This window comes from Protopterus annectens, chromosome 11.part0 (assembly GCF_019279795.1).
Source record: "Protopterus annectens isolate FY-2018-M chromosome 11.part0, PAN1.0, whole genome shotgun sequence".
NCBI classification, from domain to species: Eukaryota; Metazoa; Chordata; order Ceratodontiformes; family Protopteridae; genus Protopterus; species Protopterus annectens.
In genome coordinates, this window is record NC_056745.1 from 1,119,747,198 (window position 1) to 1,119,767,286 (window position 20,089).

General features: G+C 41.0%; 1 protein-coding gene across 1 annotated transcript in view; it reads left to right on the top strand.

The window, feature by feature from the left end:
* KDM5A (lysine demethylase 5A) overlaps positions 1-20,089 on the top strand; it is a 2,605,143-nt gene that overhangs the window by 536,975 nt on the left and 2,048,079 nt on the right. Inside the window, exon 8 of the mRNA XM_044088480.1 lies at positions 7,556-7,714. Within this exon, the coding sequence (XP_043944415.1) occupies positions 7,556-7,714 (159 nt within the window). The remainder of the gene's footprint in view (positions 1-7,555; positions 7,715-20,089) is intronic.

Genomic DNA, 20,089 nt, shown 5'->3' on the forward strand with positions numbered 1-20,089 from the left:
CAAAGGGGGGAGCGACTACAGACCGTGGGAATTTTTGCCCCATCAGCCTGATGAGTCCGATATGTAAAGCTGTGGAGCACATCATCATGGACCTAATTAACAAGGATATAAAGAATCTCCAAACTGTAGATCCCACTCAATTTGGTTTTGTGAAAGGTAGATCATTCCTGCTCAACCTGGTTGACGTCTTTGAGTCGGTCACCAGAGCTGTGGATGAGGGCAAGGTAGTTCATACAGCCTACCTCGATCTGGCCAAGGCCTTTGATACCATTCCTCACTCAGGAATTATTGATAAACTCACCAAACTAGGCATCAACCCCTGTATCACTAGGTGGGTTGCAAATTGGCTCACAGATAGAACCCACAGGGTGAAAGTAGCTGACTCCAAGTCAGACTGCCGACCAGTCACGAGTGGAGTCCCACAGGGATCGGTTTTGGGTCCACTCCTGTTTGGCATCTACTTCTCAGAAGTCCAGGCCAACACAGAGGGACTCTGGCTGACCAAGTTCACAGACAACTGCAAGCTGGGAGCCATTATTAACTCCCCAAGTGATGTAGACATCCTACAGAAAGGCCTCACTGAGAGCAATGACTGGTGTTGAAACCATGGCCTTAAGCTTAATGCCAAAAAATGTGTCATCATTCCCTTTGGGAAAATCTCAGTTCCCACTAATTACCACATTGATGGGAACCCACTGAACACTGAAGGCGTTATAAGAGATCTGGGGACACAGGTTGAGAGCAACCTCTCCTTTGACCACCACATTGCCACTGTGGTCAGAAAGCCCTTCTCTGTGGCACATCTCATTGCCGAGGGTTTTGCATCCAGGAAGAAAGAGGTCATTATCTCTCTCTACTCTTCCCTCATTAGGCCAGTCTTTGAGTGTAATGACCCATTTAGCATGCACTTCCCTAGACACATGCAACAGCTGGAAAGGCCACAGAGGTACCTTACGAAGAGGATTCTAGGCCATAAACACGTCCAGATGGACAGATGCAAAAAACTCCAACTATTCTCTGTCTCATGTCATCTACTAAGAGTGCTTGACTTACAAAGCCATGTCTGACCCAGCTCTGTTAGAAATGGTACATCTAAAGAAATCCCAATCCCTCTGCACCACACACTCCAGAGACCTCATCCTCATTACCACAATCAACAGAACATGCTGGAGGGACAGGTTCATAACCCAGAGACTGCCCATGCTCTGGAACAGACTTCCCATACATGTCAAGCAGAGCACCTCACTGGCCTTCTTCAAGAGAAATCTTGGTGAGTGGATGGGAAATAGAAAGTTCACCCCGGGGATCACTCCAGTGGCTCTACTTGATAGAGGCACTGGGAACTAACGTCAAGCTGCACGATGCCAGGGCACTTCTATGGGCTAGGCTTGTAAAGGCTCCAGGGCCATTAGCCTAGTACATACCTCTGAACCTATTGATTTTTTAGGTTTCCAAGTCAGAATTATTATACTTAGACCTTTATAGTAACTTAATAACATTCTAAACAAGCATCTAAGAGCCTAACAATATTTCTATATATGTGTATGTATATATATCTATATCTATGTTTGCATATCTGTATTTAGAGCGAGAGAGAGATGCAAAGAACTAAAATTTTTGACAGTGCATCACAGTTGTTGTGTCTTTCGGCTTTTCCCGGTTAGGGGTTGCCACAGCGGAACACCGGTCCGCTAATGATTGGCAGTAGATTTTTACGTGCCAAGTTGCCAGCCCTGACGCACAACCTTCAACGAAGGTACAGCCATTCACGCATGTCTCGACACATAAGACGCTCTAGCTGAGAATCGAACAGGACAACGTCTTACTGTGAGGCGACAACGCTACTGCAGCACCACCACTGCAGTGAATTTACAAAATATTACCACCAAAATGTTTCCATGCAAGATAATGTACACATAATTAAACAAAACAGAAAATTGCTTCCTTTCTCAAACAGCCTAAAAATTTAGAGTGCTTACATTTAGGACATCAGAGTATTTAGACCTTGTCTGCACACTGGAACTGATGGACTGGTCACCTTGATGCTTTTTCTTTCACAACAATGTATTTGTAAGTTCAACCTCCTCCCCTATCCCATAATCCCTCTCTCTCCCTTATGCAGTTCAGTATGTCATTGCAACCATTGTGTTTTTTAACATCTCTGCATTTTGCTAAGAGTCTTAGTAACGGGTTTTCTACAGTTTTCACCAAAATAAGGACTTCTTTTTTATCTTTGTTGCCATTTTCTTAGTTCATTTAATACCAGAAGTCTAATCACTAAAAAAGAGCTTTGATTTGTACCTTTGTTTCTGTATTTCCCTAAGTTTTCACCCCTTGCATCTTCCCCTGCTTCTCAAAAAAAAAAAAAAAAAAAAAAACCACCCTTCCCCTCCAACTACTTTTTTTCATTTCTGAGAATCAGTGGATTTTATTGCATTGTGCTTGTTTAATTTTTGGTGTGTTTTTTTAGTCAGATGTGTAGTTATTTTAGGAGACTAATTCTTCAGAATGGAGAAAGATGCCAAGCCCTCTGGCTTTAAGAATGTTGGGCAGTGCAGGCATAAAATTCCTCACCAAGATCCACATGACGTGTGCATAGTATGTCTTTGGATAGGGCATTTGAATGTTTATTGTCCAATGTGTAAAACATTTTCAGTTCCCAAGCTCTTTTAGACAGGTGAATCAAGTTGGTGTTCAAAGTGCTTCTTAAATCTAATGCCACCAAAGAGAAAAACAAGCAGAGAGAGAGAAAAGAAGGATAAACAGCCAGACAAAGATGATCACCCGAACAAGAAAAAAGAAAAGAGAAGGGTGGATTATTCCAACACTTACATTTTGGAGAAATTATCTCCAGTAAAGCTACCTAGGATGTCTGTTCCATCCACTCCTCACCCACAATAGTCTGTATTAACAACTCTGTCCATGTCTACATCTCTCCTCAGATAAGAGTATTCTGGAACTGTTGGCTCAGTCCCGAGGAGGAGAGTAGGGAGGTTCTCCATGAAGCAAGAGATGTCATTTTTGTTCTCATGTTCAGCGTCTTCTTCTATCTTATATCTTTCTCCAAAGCCCTACTCAGCTAGATTGAGACAAAATGATGTTGGCATTTGTGAAAGCTCAGTTTCAGTATGATGTCATTTCAGCCCCCTCTGTGGCCAGGATAGCATGAGTGGATCCCCAAACCCTCCTTCCTTGCTGTTCCTTCTCCAGGCCCTGGTTTGACTCTGGTAGCCCTTGAAACAGTCTATGCTGATGTTCTTTGCACTAAAGGATATTTTGCCTTTGCATCTGTGCCATCTGCACTGGTGGTGGTGTTGGCGCTGACATTGCTGATTCCACTAGACCCAAGGGTTCATCTCCTAGCATTCAGTGCTAACTCCAGATCATACCCTATTGGGGCTGTTGTCAATCAGTGCTGTTGCTTTCCAGATTCTTGATGACAGAATCTCCCGGATACCTAAACTCAGGAAATGTCAATGCTGGTCGTTGGTATGGGCATCCATCCTTGTGATCTGGTGTTGACACGGTCAGTACTGACTGTTTCAGGCCCGACTACCTCTGTATGTGTACTGACACAGAGGAGATCTAAAGTTTTCTTTTGCTGGTTCAGTATGTAGACACTACTGAAGCTGAAGCTTTTAATCAGACATCAGTCTTGCCCTTACTGGACAGAGGACCATGTAAACCAGATCTGCCAAAGTCTGAGGTGGCTTCTCCCAAGGAGAGTTTGAGTGAGTCTTTCCCCGAGCCGTAGGAAGAGGCTCTGCTGTTGATGAAGGGGATGAAATTTGTGAAAAGAGATGAGAGAAGATTTCTGTATGCTGGTGAGCCCCAACATAAAAAAATCTTCTCTCATCTCCTATCACTAACTTGTTTTGCATGGTTGTCTGTTAGATTTTGCCTAGGGTAGAACTTTTATTCCTCCAGACAAAATAGAGATGTTCCAGCTGTTCTTCCTGAATTTCCCAGGATGTTGAGGTACATTTTCATGCTTCCCCTAGCCATATTCCACATGATAAAAATGCAGTAGTATCTCAGGTCACTCTGGGCTGTGCATCATCACTGTTTATTTTTTCAGATCTCTGTTTTGTGACTTGTAAGAGGGAGGTTCTCTGGTGGGTAGACCAAATCTCTCGTGATACAGGTCTCCCATTTTCTCTCTGTTCTGTCACTACAGATGCATCAGCCTTGGAGTGGGGAGCAGTTTCCAAAAGTGTAAAAGTGCAAGGTCAGTGAAACCCTCTTGACAGACAGATGCAAATAAATGTCACAGATGATGGCAGTTATCAGTACCTTGAAAGCCTTAAATCATTTGTAGTCCCCAGCACCTTTGCAAGTTTACACAGATGATACCATAGTGATACAGTGCGTGTACAAACAGGAAGGCTCCAGATTTGTTCCTCTTTGCAGACTTGCTGTGATAGCCTAGGAAATAGCATCTCAGCCCATTCTGACTCTTCAAGCTTCATACCCTATGTCAGTGCAAAACCTGATTGCAGACAAGCTAATCAGGACCAGGACATGACTCTTCAAGCTTCATACCTTATGTCAGTGCAAAACCTGATTGCAGACAAGCTAATCAGGACCAGGACAGACCCTCACGAATGGACAATTCACCTTGGGGTCATCCCAAGATTTGATTCGCCTGTGAGGAACACCTTAAGTAGAGCTGTTTTCCTGCAGAACAGGCAATTAAATAAATTCTGCCCCTGGATCCCTTGCAAACAACCAGGAAGACAGATGCTTCATTTTTCCCATATGCAGTAATGTTCCTGTATGTTCCCCCCTTTCCACTGATATCCAGGGTTGTTCTGTAGATCCAGAAGAACTCCCCAAAAATTGTAGTGAGGGCTTCCTTTTGACCCAGGCAACAGTAGTTCTCCCTTGTTTTCAATCTAGCCAAGGGTAATTACCACAGACTTCCTCACAGATTGGATTTATGCACATGAGGCTGGGATTGTTTGATACAATCCAACCAGTAAACTCTTCATTTAACTTTTTATATAGTAGAAGTTTGATGCAAATTAGACACTAGTTTTTTGAGGATGTGCAGTAGGTATTGAAGGAGGTTACAAAATGTTTCTAGGAAATCGTATTTGTGTAGGTGGAAAAGATTTTTTAGTTAGTACAAGTCGAGTAAGCTGAAGCCATTGTAGATCTTAAGAGGATCCTGTGGAGCAGTGCTGGTAACTGGTTCTGCTGCTGTGGTTTTTTTTTTAAATGACCTACCCTTGTTTTCTCTGCTTTGACAATATCCAGGGGCTACTTCCCTCTGTGGACCACAACTCCCCTCAAGGAGGGTATCTGTGAACACCCTCCCCTTGAATGGGCATGCCCATCCTTCCCTGCCAGCACCCTAGATGCCCGAGATGCACTTCACTGTGGGTTGTCTGGTCTGTAGGTAGCGGTTTATCTCTCCACACCACAACACTTGCCAAAGGCAGGGTTTCTTTGAGAACTAACACATCTATGCATAACGTGGTCTCTGGGTTTTCCTTGAGCCAGAATATTAATCTTTTATCTATTTTTGTGTCCCCAAGAACAAGGGAGAAAAGATTCCTCACACTCAAGATCTCAACAGACAGCTTAGATACTACAAAGACAAAATTCAATCCTTCAGGAAAGCTGATAGCTGTTTGTCTGTTATGAAGATAAGAGGAAAGGAGAACCAGTGTCAAAGCAAACAATTTCCAAATGATTCTCTTATGCTATTGCTTTTTGTTCTTATCCTAGTAAGCCAGTTCCAGGCATAGTTAGGGCCCATTCTACCATGACTGTCTGGAAAGGGATGGACTCAAAATATTCTAGAGGGAGCAATGTGGTCATTTGTACAACAGTTGAACAGTCTTGCCAAGGCAGAAGTTTTTTCTCACATGTTTTGTTTTGCTGAACCCATATCCAAAGAGTCAGTCTCACCAACTGCATCTTCTTCCTTGTTTTCTGGATTCATCAACATTTTTGCAGACTTTGAAGTTCAGTGAATCAAAACCACTTGACTACATTTTGATAAGGAGCTGTAGCAGACTTTATCTAGTCAGCAAATATATCATGCGATTGCTGAAGACAACCAATTTCTTGAAGCACCATAAGATCAAATATTTGAGTGTGTAAATTATTGTTCCAATATTAAGCACTGAAATTGCAGATGTTATATGCTTATTTATGTTTGCAATATACACACACACACACACACACATATATATATTTATACATATAAATTTATGTGTGTGTGTATATATATATATATATATATATATATATATATATATATATATTTACACATATAAATTTGTGTGTGTGTGTGTATATATATATATATATATATATATATATATATATATATATATATGCATATATATATATATATATATATATATATATATATATGCGCATATTAACTGGCTTGTCCAGTGTTTTTTTTTTTTTGATTTTAGGCATTTCTGTATTTTTTACTAGAGGAGTGAAATATTATTGACTGCATACTGCATTTACTGATGCTGTCCTCAAGGAAGTTGAAGAGAACTGTGCTGTGTTGTCATACTGCTTCCTTAATGGTCATGGGTGGCATTGTCAATAAGAGAAGATATCCTTGTGTTAGAATAAAATGCAGACAGCAGTCTGTTGCCTTGGGGAACATTTGCAGGGAAGGAGCTTTATCAAATTATGAAGCAACACTGGAAAAGACAGAATGCTGCTGTGCATTGTATTGCAATCCCTGCACTGTATGCAAGGTACAGCACCAGCAGTTAAATGAGCTTTGCAGTTGGGGTATGGGACATGGATTTTGTAGTAGCCAGGGGTCTGTGAAGAGACTGTTTAATCCTAAAAGTAAGTTAATTTGCTAAAGATTTTTAAATGCTCTTTACCTAATACATACCCTGATTAGCTGGGCATGTCACCTGTTGTCCTTTCGGCTTGTTTTTTGGGTGAAACTCTTGCATGATGAAGTCCAAGCCCAACTTCATAGTGAGGAGCTGGAGATTTTTTTGTGTCCTTCCCCACAACCTCCTTCCCCGATGCATTGATGCCATGATGTTATTTATTCTTCATCTCCATGTGGGACCTTATTGCATGATAATGGTAGTTTGTGCCTTTTTGCACCCTTGGTGAGTATTTCTGCAGTCATTTGTATGTTGTTTCCCTGATCTGCATCAGGTTGTACAAGCAGTGGCGAGTGTTAAACTCCTTGCCTATTTTGCTGGTTGAGCCAGCCAGGCAGTACCATTTGTTTCTTCCTGTACTATTCCTGACCTGTGAACCTGGATGGTGAAGAGTGAAAGAGACATGTCTTTTTCTTCTCCCAGTAGGACAACTCATTCACATTAACTCCCAGTGATGGCATGAGGTAGGGTTATAGGACTGCAGAAACCGACTGAGTGAAGAAGGTTTCACTATTGAAACCCTTGGAACTCTTAACTTTACATGTTGTATGTTTTGGTGCCATGCATCACGTTCCTTTGGTTTGCTGTTTTTATGCCTATATTTCTTTAGTTTTGTACCAGTATTTGAACTATTTTAAGGCACTATAACTGTTTTTTTTCTTATTTCATTTCAGATTGATATGTATGTATGCTTAGTATGTAACTCTGGCGATGATGAGGACAGACTTCTACTTTGTGATGGATGTGATGATAGTTACCACACCTTTTGTTTAATTCCTCCTTTACACGATGTGCCCAAAGGAGACTGGAGGTGTCCCAAATGTCTTACTGAGGTACCTGTTATAAATCTTCCCTTCAGCAGATACATAGTGGTGCTTTGAAGTATTTAGTCAGCTGTTTACAAAACAAATCATCATTCCTTGTGACTGTTTAGTAGAAATCAAAAGTTTGACATGTTTGCAGCCATTGCACATTTCAAGGATATCTTCTGACGAACTATAGAAAGCTGTATGCCATTATTAATGCTACTGTTAAAACGTATTAATTTTTGTTTTTAATACTGTGTTTCATAGTTTAGTAACCCTACTATTCAAGGCTTTTTTATCATGCAAAATAATATGCTGTGACTATAGCTGGTATTTGTTCAGTGATGCAACACTTGTGTTCTCTGTGCATTGTATTTTGTTTGGGTAGTTGTACCTCAGCTATGTGCCTGTACAAGAAAGCTGTAGAAATTGCAGACATCTTTAAAGCTAGTTCGTGTACAGCTATAACAAGGACATGTGACTACAGGAGGACTCAAACCAGAGAGACAGAGGATGTAGTAAGTAAATTCTTCAGGTTTCTTTCAATCATCAGTGACCTGAAGAGGTTGAAGTTGTAATATTAAGAAACAGTGCCCTCATGGCAAAGAAACCAAGGTACAGGGGACAAATAACTATAGAGGGAAAGGTAAGAACTGGATGAAGCCAAGAAGATATTTGGACAGCAGGCTAACTGCTGCCCTTACTAGGGTTGATATCACAGTATAAGCAAAGAGAAAGGGATAGGTGAATTCAACCTGAAATACCTGCTCTGATAGAGTTTTTAGTTGATTCTAGAGTAGAAGCTGCTGTTAAAAAGGTATAATTAGTAAGGAATATAAAATATTGCACAATAACTATAAGAACCAATCAAAAGAGGTTAGAAAAGATTGACAAGAGACACTGGAAAAGCAGTTTACAAGAGAATGATATGAAAATACATGCATGGCTTCCAAATTTGCAACAAAATCCGGAAGATTTAGGATTTTTGCTCGAGTGTTAGTGTAAATATTTTTATACCTAAGCAGACTTCAAAGAGTTTTTTCAGGTAGGTAGCAAATGTTGGAGGTATCATGGGGAAGAAAGAAATACTTGGGAACATATAATGTTCTTCGTGCTTCATTTTTGCAGTCCTAACTTATGGGATTTTCTGCTTTGGAAGCCCTTGGTTGGCCCAACAACCAGAGTAAAAAAACTGTCTCCTCCCTGAGCTGGGGGACTCCCTAACTGGATGTCAGGATGGTTAGGTATAAAGGGAGCCAACTGGTGCCATGAAATTAGTCTTTCTTGTTGTCGAGTCTGAAGTAGTTGTGAGTGTAACAATTGGTCTCTACCAGAGTGAGAAATTCTAAAGGTAAGTACCCCGTTGGGGAACTCTTTTTCTTACTTGTGACTCATGTCTGATAAAGTTAACATCTGTCTCCATTGTGGTAAACCAATCCCACGCAGAGATTTTCATACCTTGTGTTTTGCTTGTTTAGGCCCAAACTACAACATCGAAAATTACCATCTGTTTGCCATTTTCAATACTAGGACTGTGAGGCATAGGGCCGAAACCTTGTCTAAGCATCTAGCAGTCCGTTTCTCATTGCGTGATGGAGTCCATTGGTCATCCCAAGATTGAGCCCCCTAAGTGAAAAAAAGGAAAAAAAGTCCCGAACTTAGGGTCTTGGATGACAACCTTTCTCTGTCTGGCAGTCTTCCAAGGCTCATTATTGCAGAGAAAGGAGAGACACCTTCGCAGCCCCTTTCTGCAAGTGAGGTGGTGGCGCAGGCTTCTGTCTAGAGCCTTTCAGAGTTATGCATGCTGTTGGGTCCCTCAGCTTCATCTCAGGCATTGGCGTTTAGTTTGTTGGTCAGGTCCAGAGTCACTGAGCAGACCTTGGCTTCTGGCAAATGATCGTCAGCTAACGATGTCCCTTCAGGGCATCTGCCAACATTGAGTATTTCTTTTAAGGACACTGGCGTCAGAGTAACAGACATGCACAAGCCCAAGGCAAAAGCTACGCCTAAAAAGAGCTCTACCTCAGGTACTGTGCTGAGGCCTACTGGTCCCACTCTACAGTTTATCAGCAGAATTTGGTCAGGTTGGCCAAGGACCATATTTCTTTGGTCAGAGGCAGGCAACCTCCCCCTGAATCTTCACCAGGAAAAAGGAAGAGAGTCCATACACCTGAAACCTTTTCAGAACCCTCTGATTCAGATGAAGACTCTGATCAGGAAGTCTCTGTCCTGGAAGATGAACTCTTTCTTACCTCTTTTGAGGATTCTGATTCAAAAGAGGTGTTGCCTTCTGCTTCACCCCCTGAGCACATTACCTTTGGGAAGACACTGTATGCCATGAGAGTTTTTTTCAGTGGCAGACACAGAAGTACCCCCAAGCGAAAAAGAGGGTCAGGGAGTTCCTTGATCTCCTTCAGCACAAACCCTTGGCTATCCCTCCAGTTTTGGAAGTGGTAGAAGATGTCTTTATGGAATCATCTCTCTATCCAGACTCTCTTCTCTGAGTCCCTCTTAAACCAGACAAGTTTTACAGGGTACTGGACTCACATAGTGGAACAACAGGAACCAAACAGGAAAAAAACAACAGGAGCAAATTCCACCAAGGATTTATTATACACTGGAAAAGTCTCTCTCTGACGTCTCGGCCAAAGCCTTCAAGGAGAATAAAATACTTACATAAAAAAGCAGTATATATACACACCCATTACAAAGTGATTAAACAATTAATCAATTTAAACAGCATATTGGCAAGATAATACTTTCCAATTGAGCTCTTCATTTAGCCCAAAAGGAAACATAGTTTTAAATTTTAAAATATACACAGCTTCTTTCTGCACTAAAACAGTTTTGATACTTATATTATTAAACATAGATACACCAACTTGTTCCAATATAGTTGCTTTCAAGCCATCACTACAATTGTTATGGGCTTCTAAAAAGTGCACTGCAACTGGGCTATCTTTCTTACAATTTCTAATGTCTCTTAAATGTTCTAAAAATCTTATTTTAAATGCCCTCTTTGTTTCCCCAATGTAAAACTTGTTGCAAGGACATAGTAAAGCATAGATAACACCAAAAATTTTTTTTCAAGAACACGTTATCCAGTATTTTAGGCACGTTGATGATTTAATATTCTTGGTTGATAGTAATAGGGATGAAATCATTGAATTTTTTAATGAAATCAATGTTAATAAATACCATATCAAATTTGATGGATTAAATATTGGACATATTATTCCCTTTTTGGATGTAGTGTTAGATATTTCAGATGGGGAGAATATTGTAACATCGCCCAATAAGAAATTTGATGGGGCATGCCAGTATTTACACGGTACGAGTGGGCACCCTTTTCATGTAATTGAGGCTTTACCCTATGGTGAAATGTTACGTATTTTCAGACTTTGTAATAGATCTGATATTTTCCATAAAGAAATGAGTCTCTTGGTTGAGTCTTTTTCTACCCGAGGTTACAGTAAGAATGTTTTGGAGAAAAGTTTTACAAGGTTAGTGACAGGGGTTAAACCTAGGCATGAAAGATCTATGCATCATAGGACTTGCAATATTATGAGAGTTAATAGGACACAACACAATAATGAAAGTATAACTAAGGAAAATATTTATTTTGTAACTACTTTTGGATGCTTTACTAAACAGTTTCTTGACATTGTTAGCCAATTTTGGCTTTATCTATGCTCTCTTAGAAATGTACAACAATGGCTTAATGTGAATATTAAGTTTTCTTACCGTAAGGGTAAGAGTAAAAAAATTTTCTGGTGAAGTCTAAGATTGTTCTACCCTCCCCAAGAATGTATATGGAACCTGTTAGAGTTGGGACCTTCCCTTGTGGGAAATGCAAGGCTTGTAAACATATTGTATCCAATTTTGAATTTATTAATAATGTTACGTTTGATAGTCATGGTTTATTTAGTTGTAACTCTGTGGGTGTTATCTATGCTTTACAATGTCCTTGCAACAAGTTTTACATTGGGGAAACAAAGAGGGCATTTAAAATAAGATTTTTAGAACATTTAAGAGACATTAGAAATTGTAAGAAAGATAGCCCAGTTGCAGTGCACTTTTTAGAAGCCCATAACAATTGTAGTGATGGCTTGAAAGCAACTATATTGGAACAAGTTGGTGTATCTATGTTTAATAATATAAGTATCAAAACTGTTTTAGTGCAGAAAGAAGCTGTGTATATTTTAAAATTTAAAACTATGTTTCCTTTTGGGCTAAATGAAGAGCTCAATTGGAAAGTATTATCTTGCCAATATGCTGTTTAAATTGATTAATTGTTTAATCACTTTGTAATGGGTGTGTATATATACTGCTTTTTTATGTAAGTATTTTATTCTCCTTGAAGGCTTTGGCCGAGACGTCAGAGAGAGACTTTTCCAGTGTATAATAAATACTGGACTCACATAACCCAGAGGTTGTCACCCCTGGCCCCAAAGGAGTTAGGAGTAGTACTTCTAAAAACCCATTACCTACGGACAAAGAAAGCAGAGCCCTTGACATATTTGGGAAGAAAATGTACACTTCCATCTACCCTGGCCATGAGGGCCCTCAGTTGCCAGTTCTGTATGGTAAAATACCAGTAGAGTGTTTTGGAAAAAATGAAACAAAAGATTTCCTCCTTGGAGGACAAGATCACCTCCAAGGAATTGCTGAATCTCTGCCATTACATTCCTAGGTAGCTTGGCACTCTTTGCACCTCAGATATGATGTCCTAGAGGCATCTTCCCAAGCTGCTGTCTCTGGCTCGGTCATCAGAAGGCATGCCTGACTTATGCGACAGACATTACCAGAGCATGTCAAATCTAAACTACTAAATGCAACCCTGGATAAGGACTCCCTTTTTGGACCAAAGGCTGAGGCTGTGTTAAAAAGATGGAGGATAAAGCAAAATCCTTGCAGTTAAAGACTTCCTCCAAGTCCAGCCACCTAGGTTCAGTAGGAATTTTCCCACTAAGCATTGGTCCTTTCCCTCCTAATCAAAACCCAGTCAGAGGAGAACCTGAAGGGAAAGGTCTCATAGGCAGCAACAGCAATCGCAGAGGGCAAGGCATTGGTCCTCAGGAACACCCAGGCTGGGGAGTTCTAGGCCCCAGGACCCTAGCAGAAATCAGCAATGAGTCCTTCCCCTCCCAACCCACCCCCCCTACACCCTTAACCCCAGACAAGATAGGGGAAGATCAGGAGGAAGACTTTCCCCGTTCAAGGAAAACTTGGGCCATCATCACCTCCGACAAGTGGGTTCTGAAAGTAATCTCAAACTGGTACAAACTCACTTTCAACCAACCATTAAGATTCACAGGCTACTCCAGTGTGCCACAAAACCAAAGGGCAAAAGCCATTTCTCAGATTCACAACCTGCGCTCCCAGGGCTCTGTTGAACCTGTACCAAACCAGATAATAAAAGGGTTTTTCTCCAGGCTGTCCCTGCTCCCCAGGAAAGAAAGCTTTTGGTGCCCTACCCTGGATATGTCCATCCTCAATCAGTCCGCCCTAGTCCCAAAATTCAAAATGTTTACTCTTCAAAAGCTACTTGCCATGATCACACCTTAGGCTCTAATGGTTACTTTGGACCTGAAAGACGCCTACTTACACATCCCTGTAGAAAAATCCTGCAGAAGTTGTCTTCACTTCAGTCACTTTCAATTCTCTACATTTCCCTTTGGCTTGTCTAGTGCTCCCAGGGTCTTCACCAGATGTGTGGCCCCTGTGATCACCTTCTACAGAACAAGAGACATCCAAATTCACCCTTATCTGGATGACTGCCTCATTCAGGCCACAAGTCAGTCCAAGCTCCTCAAGGATCTGACCTTCACCCATACCCTATTCTCTTCCCTAGGATTCACCATAAACCTCAGCAAATCCAACACAAACCCTTCCACCAGGGTAGTTTTCCTGTGGGCTCTGTTGGATTCCTCCCTCCAGAAGGCCTTCCTTCCCCCAATACTACTAGGACATTATGCAGAGACAGTGCCTCTCAGCCAGGGAATTCCTCAAGAGGACTGGGCTACATGGCATCCTGTATACTAATGAACCCTCTGGCCAGGCTACACATGAGGAAGCTTCAGTGGTACCTCAAGAATTTGTGGTGCCAGCACTCATTCCCTGGAGACAGAAATCCACCTAATTCACTGCCTCTGGGAGGAATTGGCATGGTATGAGTATGTGCACATGACCAGGGTCTCCCCTTCAGGTTCATCCCTCAGGGCCAAACCTTAACCACAGCTGCAGCAGACACAGAGTGGAGAGCACATTTCCAACGCCCCCCTATCCTAGGACAAATGGGAAGAGCAGTTCAGACACAAGCACAGGAATTTATGGCAGTACAGAATGGCATGTTGGCCTTCAAGTATCACTGGAAACCAGGGGTTCTACTTATCAAAACAGACAGCACAGCAGTCATGTGGTACATAAGCAAAGAAGGGGGCACCCACTCCTACCCTCTTTGCCAACTGGTAGTACAGATCTGGGAGACAGCCAATGTTATGGGGTTGCACCTGATGACTCCGTACCTTCTTGGGGCTCAGAACACTCTAGCAGACTGCCTCAGCAGACATTTAATGGATTCCCACTAGTGGCAGCTGCATCAGGAAACATTTCTCAGCATAGTCCAGAAATAGGGATCTCTTTGCCACCAATGAAAATGCTTAGTTAAAAAGATTCTGTACCAGGAGCATACTTAACACAGCCTGGAGAACAGATGCCTTCTTCTTCCTCTGGAGCCACCTATTTCTTTATGCATTTCCTCCCTTGCCTTTTTCCCTCCAATGGTCCTTCTAAAAAAATCAGGGAAAAAGACCGAGGGTCCTTATAGCTCCAGACTGGACCAGGCAGCACTGGCACCCCCTGCTACTGAGTTTGACCAAAGAAAAACTTTGACAGTTACCTCAGAGAGTGGATCTGCTGACTCAGGCAAAGGAAAGTGTGTGCACCCCAGCCTGCAGACTCTCAGACTGTCTGCTTGGGTAATTCATCAAAACACTACCTGTGAGCAATCCTTGAATAGTCAAGTACTTAATATACTCAAAGAGTCTAGAAAACCCAGTACTAGGAAAACATACTCTGCCAAGTGGAAAAGGTTCTGTATTTGATGTCAGCAACAAGGCCTCAGTCTTGTCTCAACCAGCATTTCAGCCATTTTGGAGTATCTGGCTGTCTTGGTGGACAAAGGGCTATCTTCTCATCCACTAAGATTCACACTTCTGCTGTTTCAGCCAACACCCCTGCTCTTCCTCCTATCTTTTTCCATCCTCTAATGAAACAGTTCCTTAGGGGAGTGCTGCATGTCAGGGCAGCTTACCCCCTCCTTGGGAACTCAACTTTGTTCAAGAAAATTTGACCTTACCCCCCCCCCTTTGAACCAGCTGCTTCAACTGATTTAAAATTCTTGACCTGGAAGTGTCTCCTTTTACTGGCTATCGCCTTATCTAGGAGGGTCTCTGAGTTGCAACCCTCAAGGCAGAGAACCCTTACTTAACTTCCACCAAGGTAGAGTTTCAATCAGAACTAATCCTTCCTTTTATGCCCAAGGTGGTCACTGACACTTCCCTGAACTGAGCCATACACTTGCCTACCTTCTTCCCTAAGCCACAGAACCAAGGGGAAAGAATCCTTCATTCCTTGGGTGTACACAGGCAACTTCGTTACTACTTTGACAAGAATAAAACTTTCAAAAAAACTTTTGTTTCTTTTGCCTTGAGCTCTGAAGGAAAACCAGTCTGCAAGCAAACCATCTCCAGGTGGATTTCGCACTGTACTTCATTTTGTTACACATTCCATGGCAAAAGAAACCTTGAATCTGTGGGTCTATATTATAACAATGAATGGTCAGATGATTGAAGGTTGTTATATCGACCCCTAAATGTCGAAAATCCAAAAAAAAAAAAAAAAAAAAAAAAACACACTAAAGTGGGGGGCTTTGCCCCCCTGCAACCTCCATGTGGGGGGCTGTGCCCCCCATACCCCCCTACTTAAATATACCAACTCCGAGATAACACTACAGTGGAGGAAATGGCACAACCCAGACAGCCGGCGCAACGATTTCTTTCCGTGGGAAAAAATGTGCTGTTCTGGTTATTCGCTATTTTGTCGGTTCGACATGTATTGTTCGCTCTAACAGCATTCGATCATCTGATTGTTCGCTGTTCTAAAGTAGACCTGAATCTGTTAGGACACACTCCACTATGGCCACTTCTACCTCCACTGCTTTCCCGAGGGGAGTACCTACCAAAGACATTGTGGAAGCAGCTACTTGTTCATTGGTGTATACCTTTACCAAGCACTGCCAGCTGTCAGCCTTCTACAAGTCCAGAGTAGGTTTTGCCATTACCATCTTGCAGGGAGTCCTCTCTCTCTCTTAACGTACCTTCCACCTTCATGTCAACTTTGGGAATCATCCAATAAGTCAGGACCGCAACATTGAAGTGCAAAGAACATAGCACCGTTATGTGCACTTACCATAAATGTAGATGTTCGAGTGTATTCACTGTTGCAGTCTTCTTACCCTCCCCTCCATCACCCTTACTCTCCTTGTAATAACATCTTTTTTTCTCTGCTCTCCTCTTCCAGAGGACCCTCTGCAGGGATGCCGTACAGGTTCCCTTCCTCTAACCTGGTGCCTTGCTTAAGATTCATCTATGGGGCTCTAACCTTCTAGGGACAAGAAAAAACTGATGTCATGGTCTTCCCTGGCTCCTTTTATACCCAATTCAGCAATAGGTGTTACTGCAACTGCTTGAATAAAACAACGAAATATACACCAGGATCTTTATTAAGTAAAGCTTTCGGGTCTACACACTATAATTTATTATAATAATTTATTGGAATTGAAAGAACTAGAATGGATTATTAGACTTCAAGCTGATGTAGCCCCAGGCCTAAATAATTCAGTTAGTCTAAAGCCCATTCTGGCTAAAAGACAGAGAGAAGTTTTATAAGTTTAAGTTTTAATTATTAATTATTAATTTTTAAGTATGGTGCATGTGATTTCATATGAAACAGTATAAAATTGTTTATTTATAAAAATATATATGCTTTATAGATGTGATTTTTTATGTCCTACTTTGCATATATTTATTGATTCATTGTAGCTTTAAATTTTTATTGTTAGGTGGGTTGGGTTGAAGCATGTGACTTTATGTTCTCCTATTTAAATGGTGATTTTTTTATATGTTAAGTTATACTGATGAAGGGTGTAGACCCGAAAGCTTTATTTAATAAAGATCCTGGTGTATATTTCGTTGTCCTTTTATACCCACCCATCCTGATGTCAGGATAGGGTGTCCGCCAGCTCAGGAAGGAGGGAGTTGTTTTACTCTAGTAGTTGGGCAGACCAAGGACTCCTGAAGCAGGAAATCCCATAAGTCAGGACTGTAACAGTGAATACACTCTAAGATCTACATTTATGGTAAGTGTACACAACTGTACTACTTTTTGGGTATGTAATGAGTTTTTCAGATTTTTAAAATGCCAGAAATATTGGGTGAGTTGTAACTATGGAAATTATTTTATTTTTTTTTTTTGAGCTGGGACACAGGATCTGAATTTTCTAGAAGTGGTATAGGTTTTGTTAAGTTTAATTCTGTTGACTTGTCAAAAAAATACTAGAAAATTGAAATCAAATTCTAAACCTATTGTATTTGAAATATTTAATATGATAAAAGAGATAAAAGAACTGAAAGAGGAATATTTAGAAAAGCTAAGGAGCAAAATGCCTAGAAAAATGGGAATTGTGAGAACAATACATGCAGAATAATATAACAATAAGCAGGATAGTATTCAGGAGTGGAGGTTTCAAGAAAGGCAATTTATGCAATGTTAGACTGATGATGGTTGTAAAAATGAAAATGTGATATATAATGTATGTAAATGGAAAAATATTTAGTTTTTTTTCTTTCTTATTAATGTATGTTTGCATATGTTTTAAATGACAGTTTAATGAAAAAAAAAAGAAAGAAGCAATTCCCTCAGAAGTCTGGATGCAGCCCTAAGAAGGTGGTACTGTTCTGAGAAGTTTTTATTTTTTTTACCTGATTTGTTAACTGGGTAGGACCTACCAGATGGTACCAGGTGGTCTTACTGTCTTCTGGAGGTGGGCAGATCTACGGCTCCCTATTGGAAGTCTGATTTTTAATAGTGTATGTCTTAAAACTTTGAACAGTAAACTTCAGTTCAGACAGGAAAATATCTGAATCTCTTGGCACCTATTTCAAGCAATTTTACTGGTAGGCGTCTCTTTCCACTGTATCCTTAATGTGGGGAACTCTGTCCTAAACTACTAAGCTACTTTTATCTTTTTAATCCAAAATCACTGTAATATGGCCACAAGCTTTGTATGTATTCTTCTCATTTAAACTTTTACATTTGTGGTGATCTGAGTCCACGTGCTCAGTTCAGCTCAGCAAACAGAAGTTTTTTTCCAGACTCCAGCTCCTCACCTTTCCCCTAAACTTTCTGTTAATTCATTGTTGTCAAGATTGCAATCAAAGATTCTCAGTTTATAAGATTTTTTGAAAGTTTTCTTAGGTTCTTTTCATTATTTTTGCCAGTGTTGTATGTTGTTCTGCTAGGAACCACTCATAAAGTTCAGATACAGACTTGTTCTCCTTTTTGTAAAGTTCTGTGAGTAGTACTTGATTAGGAGTGTTCCACTATAGTGTGTGAGTATTCTTATTCTTAGGGTTTTCTTGGCAGTTGGTTGTTCTCATGGATATTTTTGGCATGTTTACTGTATGTGATTTTGTGTGTGTGCTTGTGTTCACTTGGATTACTAACAGGATGGAGCACAAGTTCAGTTCTGAAAAAAAAATGCAAACACTGTAGTAACAGCAAAAAGCTCCAGTCATAAGATTTTATCACATGACAGGCAAGATGTGCTTGTGTTTGAGATGCAGCATTTTACAAAAAAAAACGACTACTGTGGTTTCATCTTTTTCTGAATCTCATTAGCAGAACCCTTAATGAAAGAAAGAACAAAATAGCCTTGAAAAGTTTTTTGGCTCACTATAGTGTAAATGTCGGGAAATGTTTCCTTTCCCAGCATCCCAAGGATTCTCATACTGAGTTTCAAAACAAATCGCATCAAAAGATCTATAAAAAGGAAAGAGGATCAGGGTGAGACACTCTCATTTAGAGACTCATCCTCAGTTTTAGTGAATAAATCCAGGCAGGAAGTAAGCAAATTTTCTTTTTCTGTATCTGGTGTTTCAAGTTTGGAAGTTCTGGACAGGAAAACCCCAGAGTGACTCAACAAGGCAGTTTGTCTCCTCCTTAGGAGGTGTAGCTAGACATGTGTTTCTCCTTTAGGCCTCCGTCTGCCAGTGCTAGGACCCTTACAAGCCCTGACTGATATTCTTAACCAACAGGTTATCACTGCTATGTCTGGCCGGGGTAGCAAAGCTTTGCCTTCCTAGGATTGTATATCTGATATGTGACTTCATCTTGCAAGTGTATATAGACGGATGTATGAGTATAATTCCTCAGACCATCTCGGCACCAGCCTGAACACAGGTTTTGCATCCATTAGACTGACTGTTGCTTGGTCGTTGTTACCATTGCTTCATATTATCAGATCAGTGTCCTGTTGGGGAATTTTTAAACTGTCTTGCCTTAGCAGCAGCAGTAAGTGCAAATGCAGTAGGCAAATTCTGTAGAAAGACTAGCATACTTGGGTCCTTTTCACTTAGGAGCGGAACATGACTGCAAGGCCTATTTCCTTTTTCCAGTCTTTGTACTTAAGACTTTGCAGTCCCATTTGTCCTCACTCAACACTTTTTGTGGAAGCCCATCGTTTAAAAAGCTGCCTCACTTCTAGATGGCAGATTCTCCTTCCCCAGATGTACCTCCACCCCTTAAGAAAAAGCGTAAAAAGCCTAGGCTAGAGACTGAGTTGACTGTTTTTGATTTTGATGTACCTAGTGAGGTTTCAGAACCCACAGTACATCTAACTTCACTTCAGATGCCCTTTACTGAGACCCCACTGGAGGTTGCTATGGCATCAGAGGACCATATGATTGTGGACTCCACAGAGAAAGATGAATCAGGAATTGTCATCTTGGAGGGTCCAGATGTACAGAGGGCATCTTTCAGATACTTGTTAGGGAAGAGGTCCCGGGTAAACTAATAGAGGTACATCAGGCATCTGAACCAATGCTGTTGGTTCAGGCAGACATCACACCACAAAAAAGAAATGGCAAAAAACTAAGAGTGTAACTTCTTCTCCTCCCTCTAGGGAGAAGGAATAGATAGACTTTTCTCAGGGTCTGTTCAAGGCCATTTTGACCTTGAAGCCTCCTTCCTTTTCTTTCTAATGCCCCCCCCCCAAAAAAAAAAAAACGACTACTGTGGTTTCATCTTTTTCTGAAGTTGAGGAGGTTTCTGATTCTGACC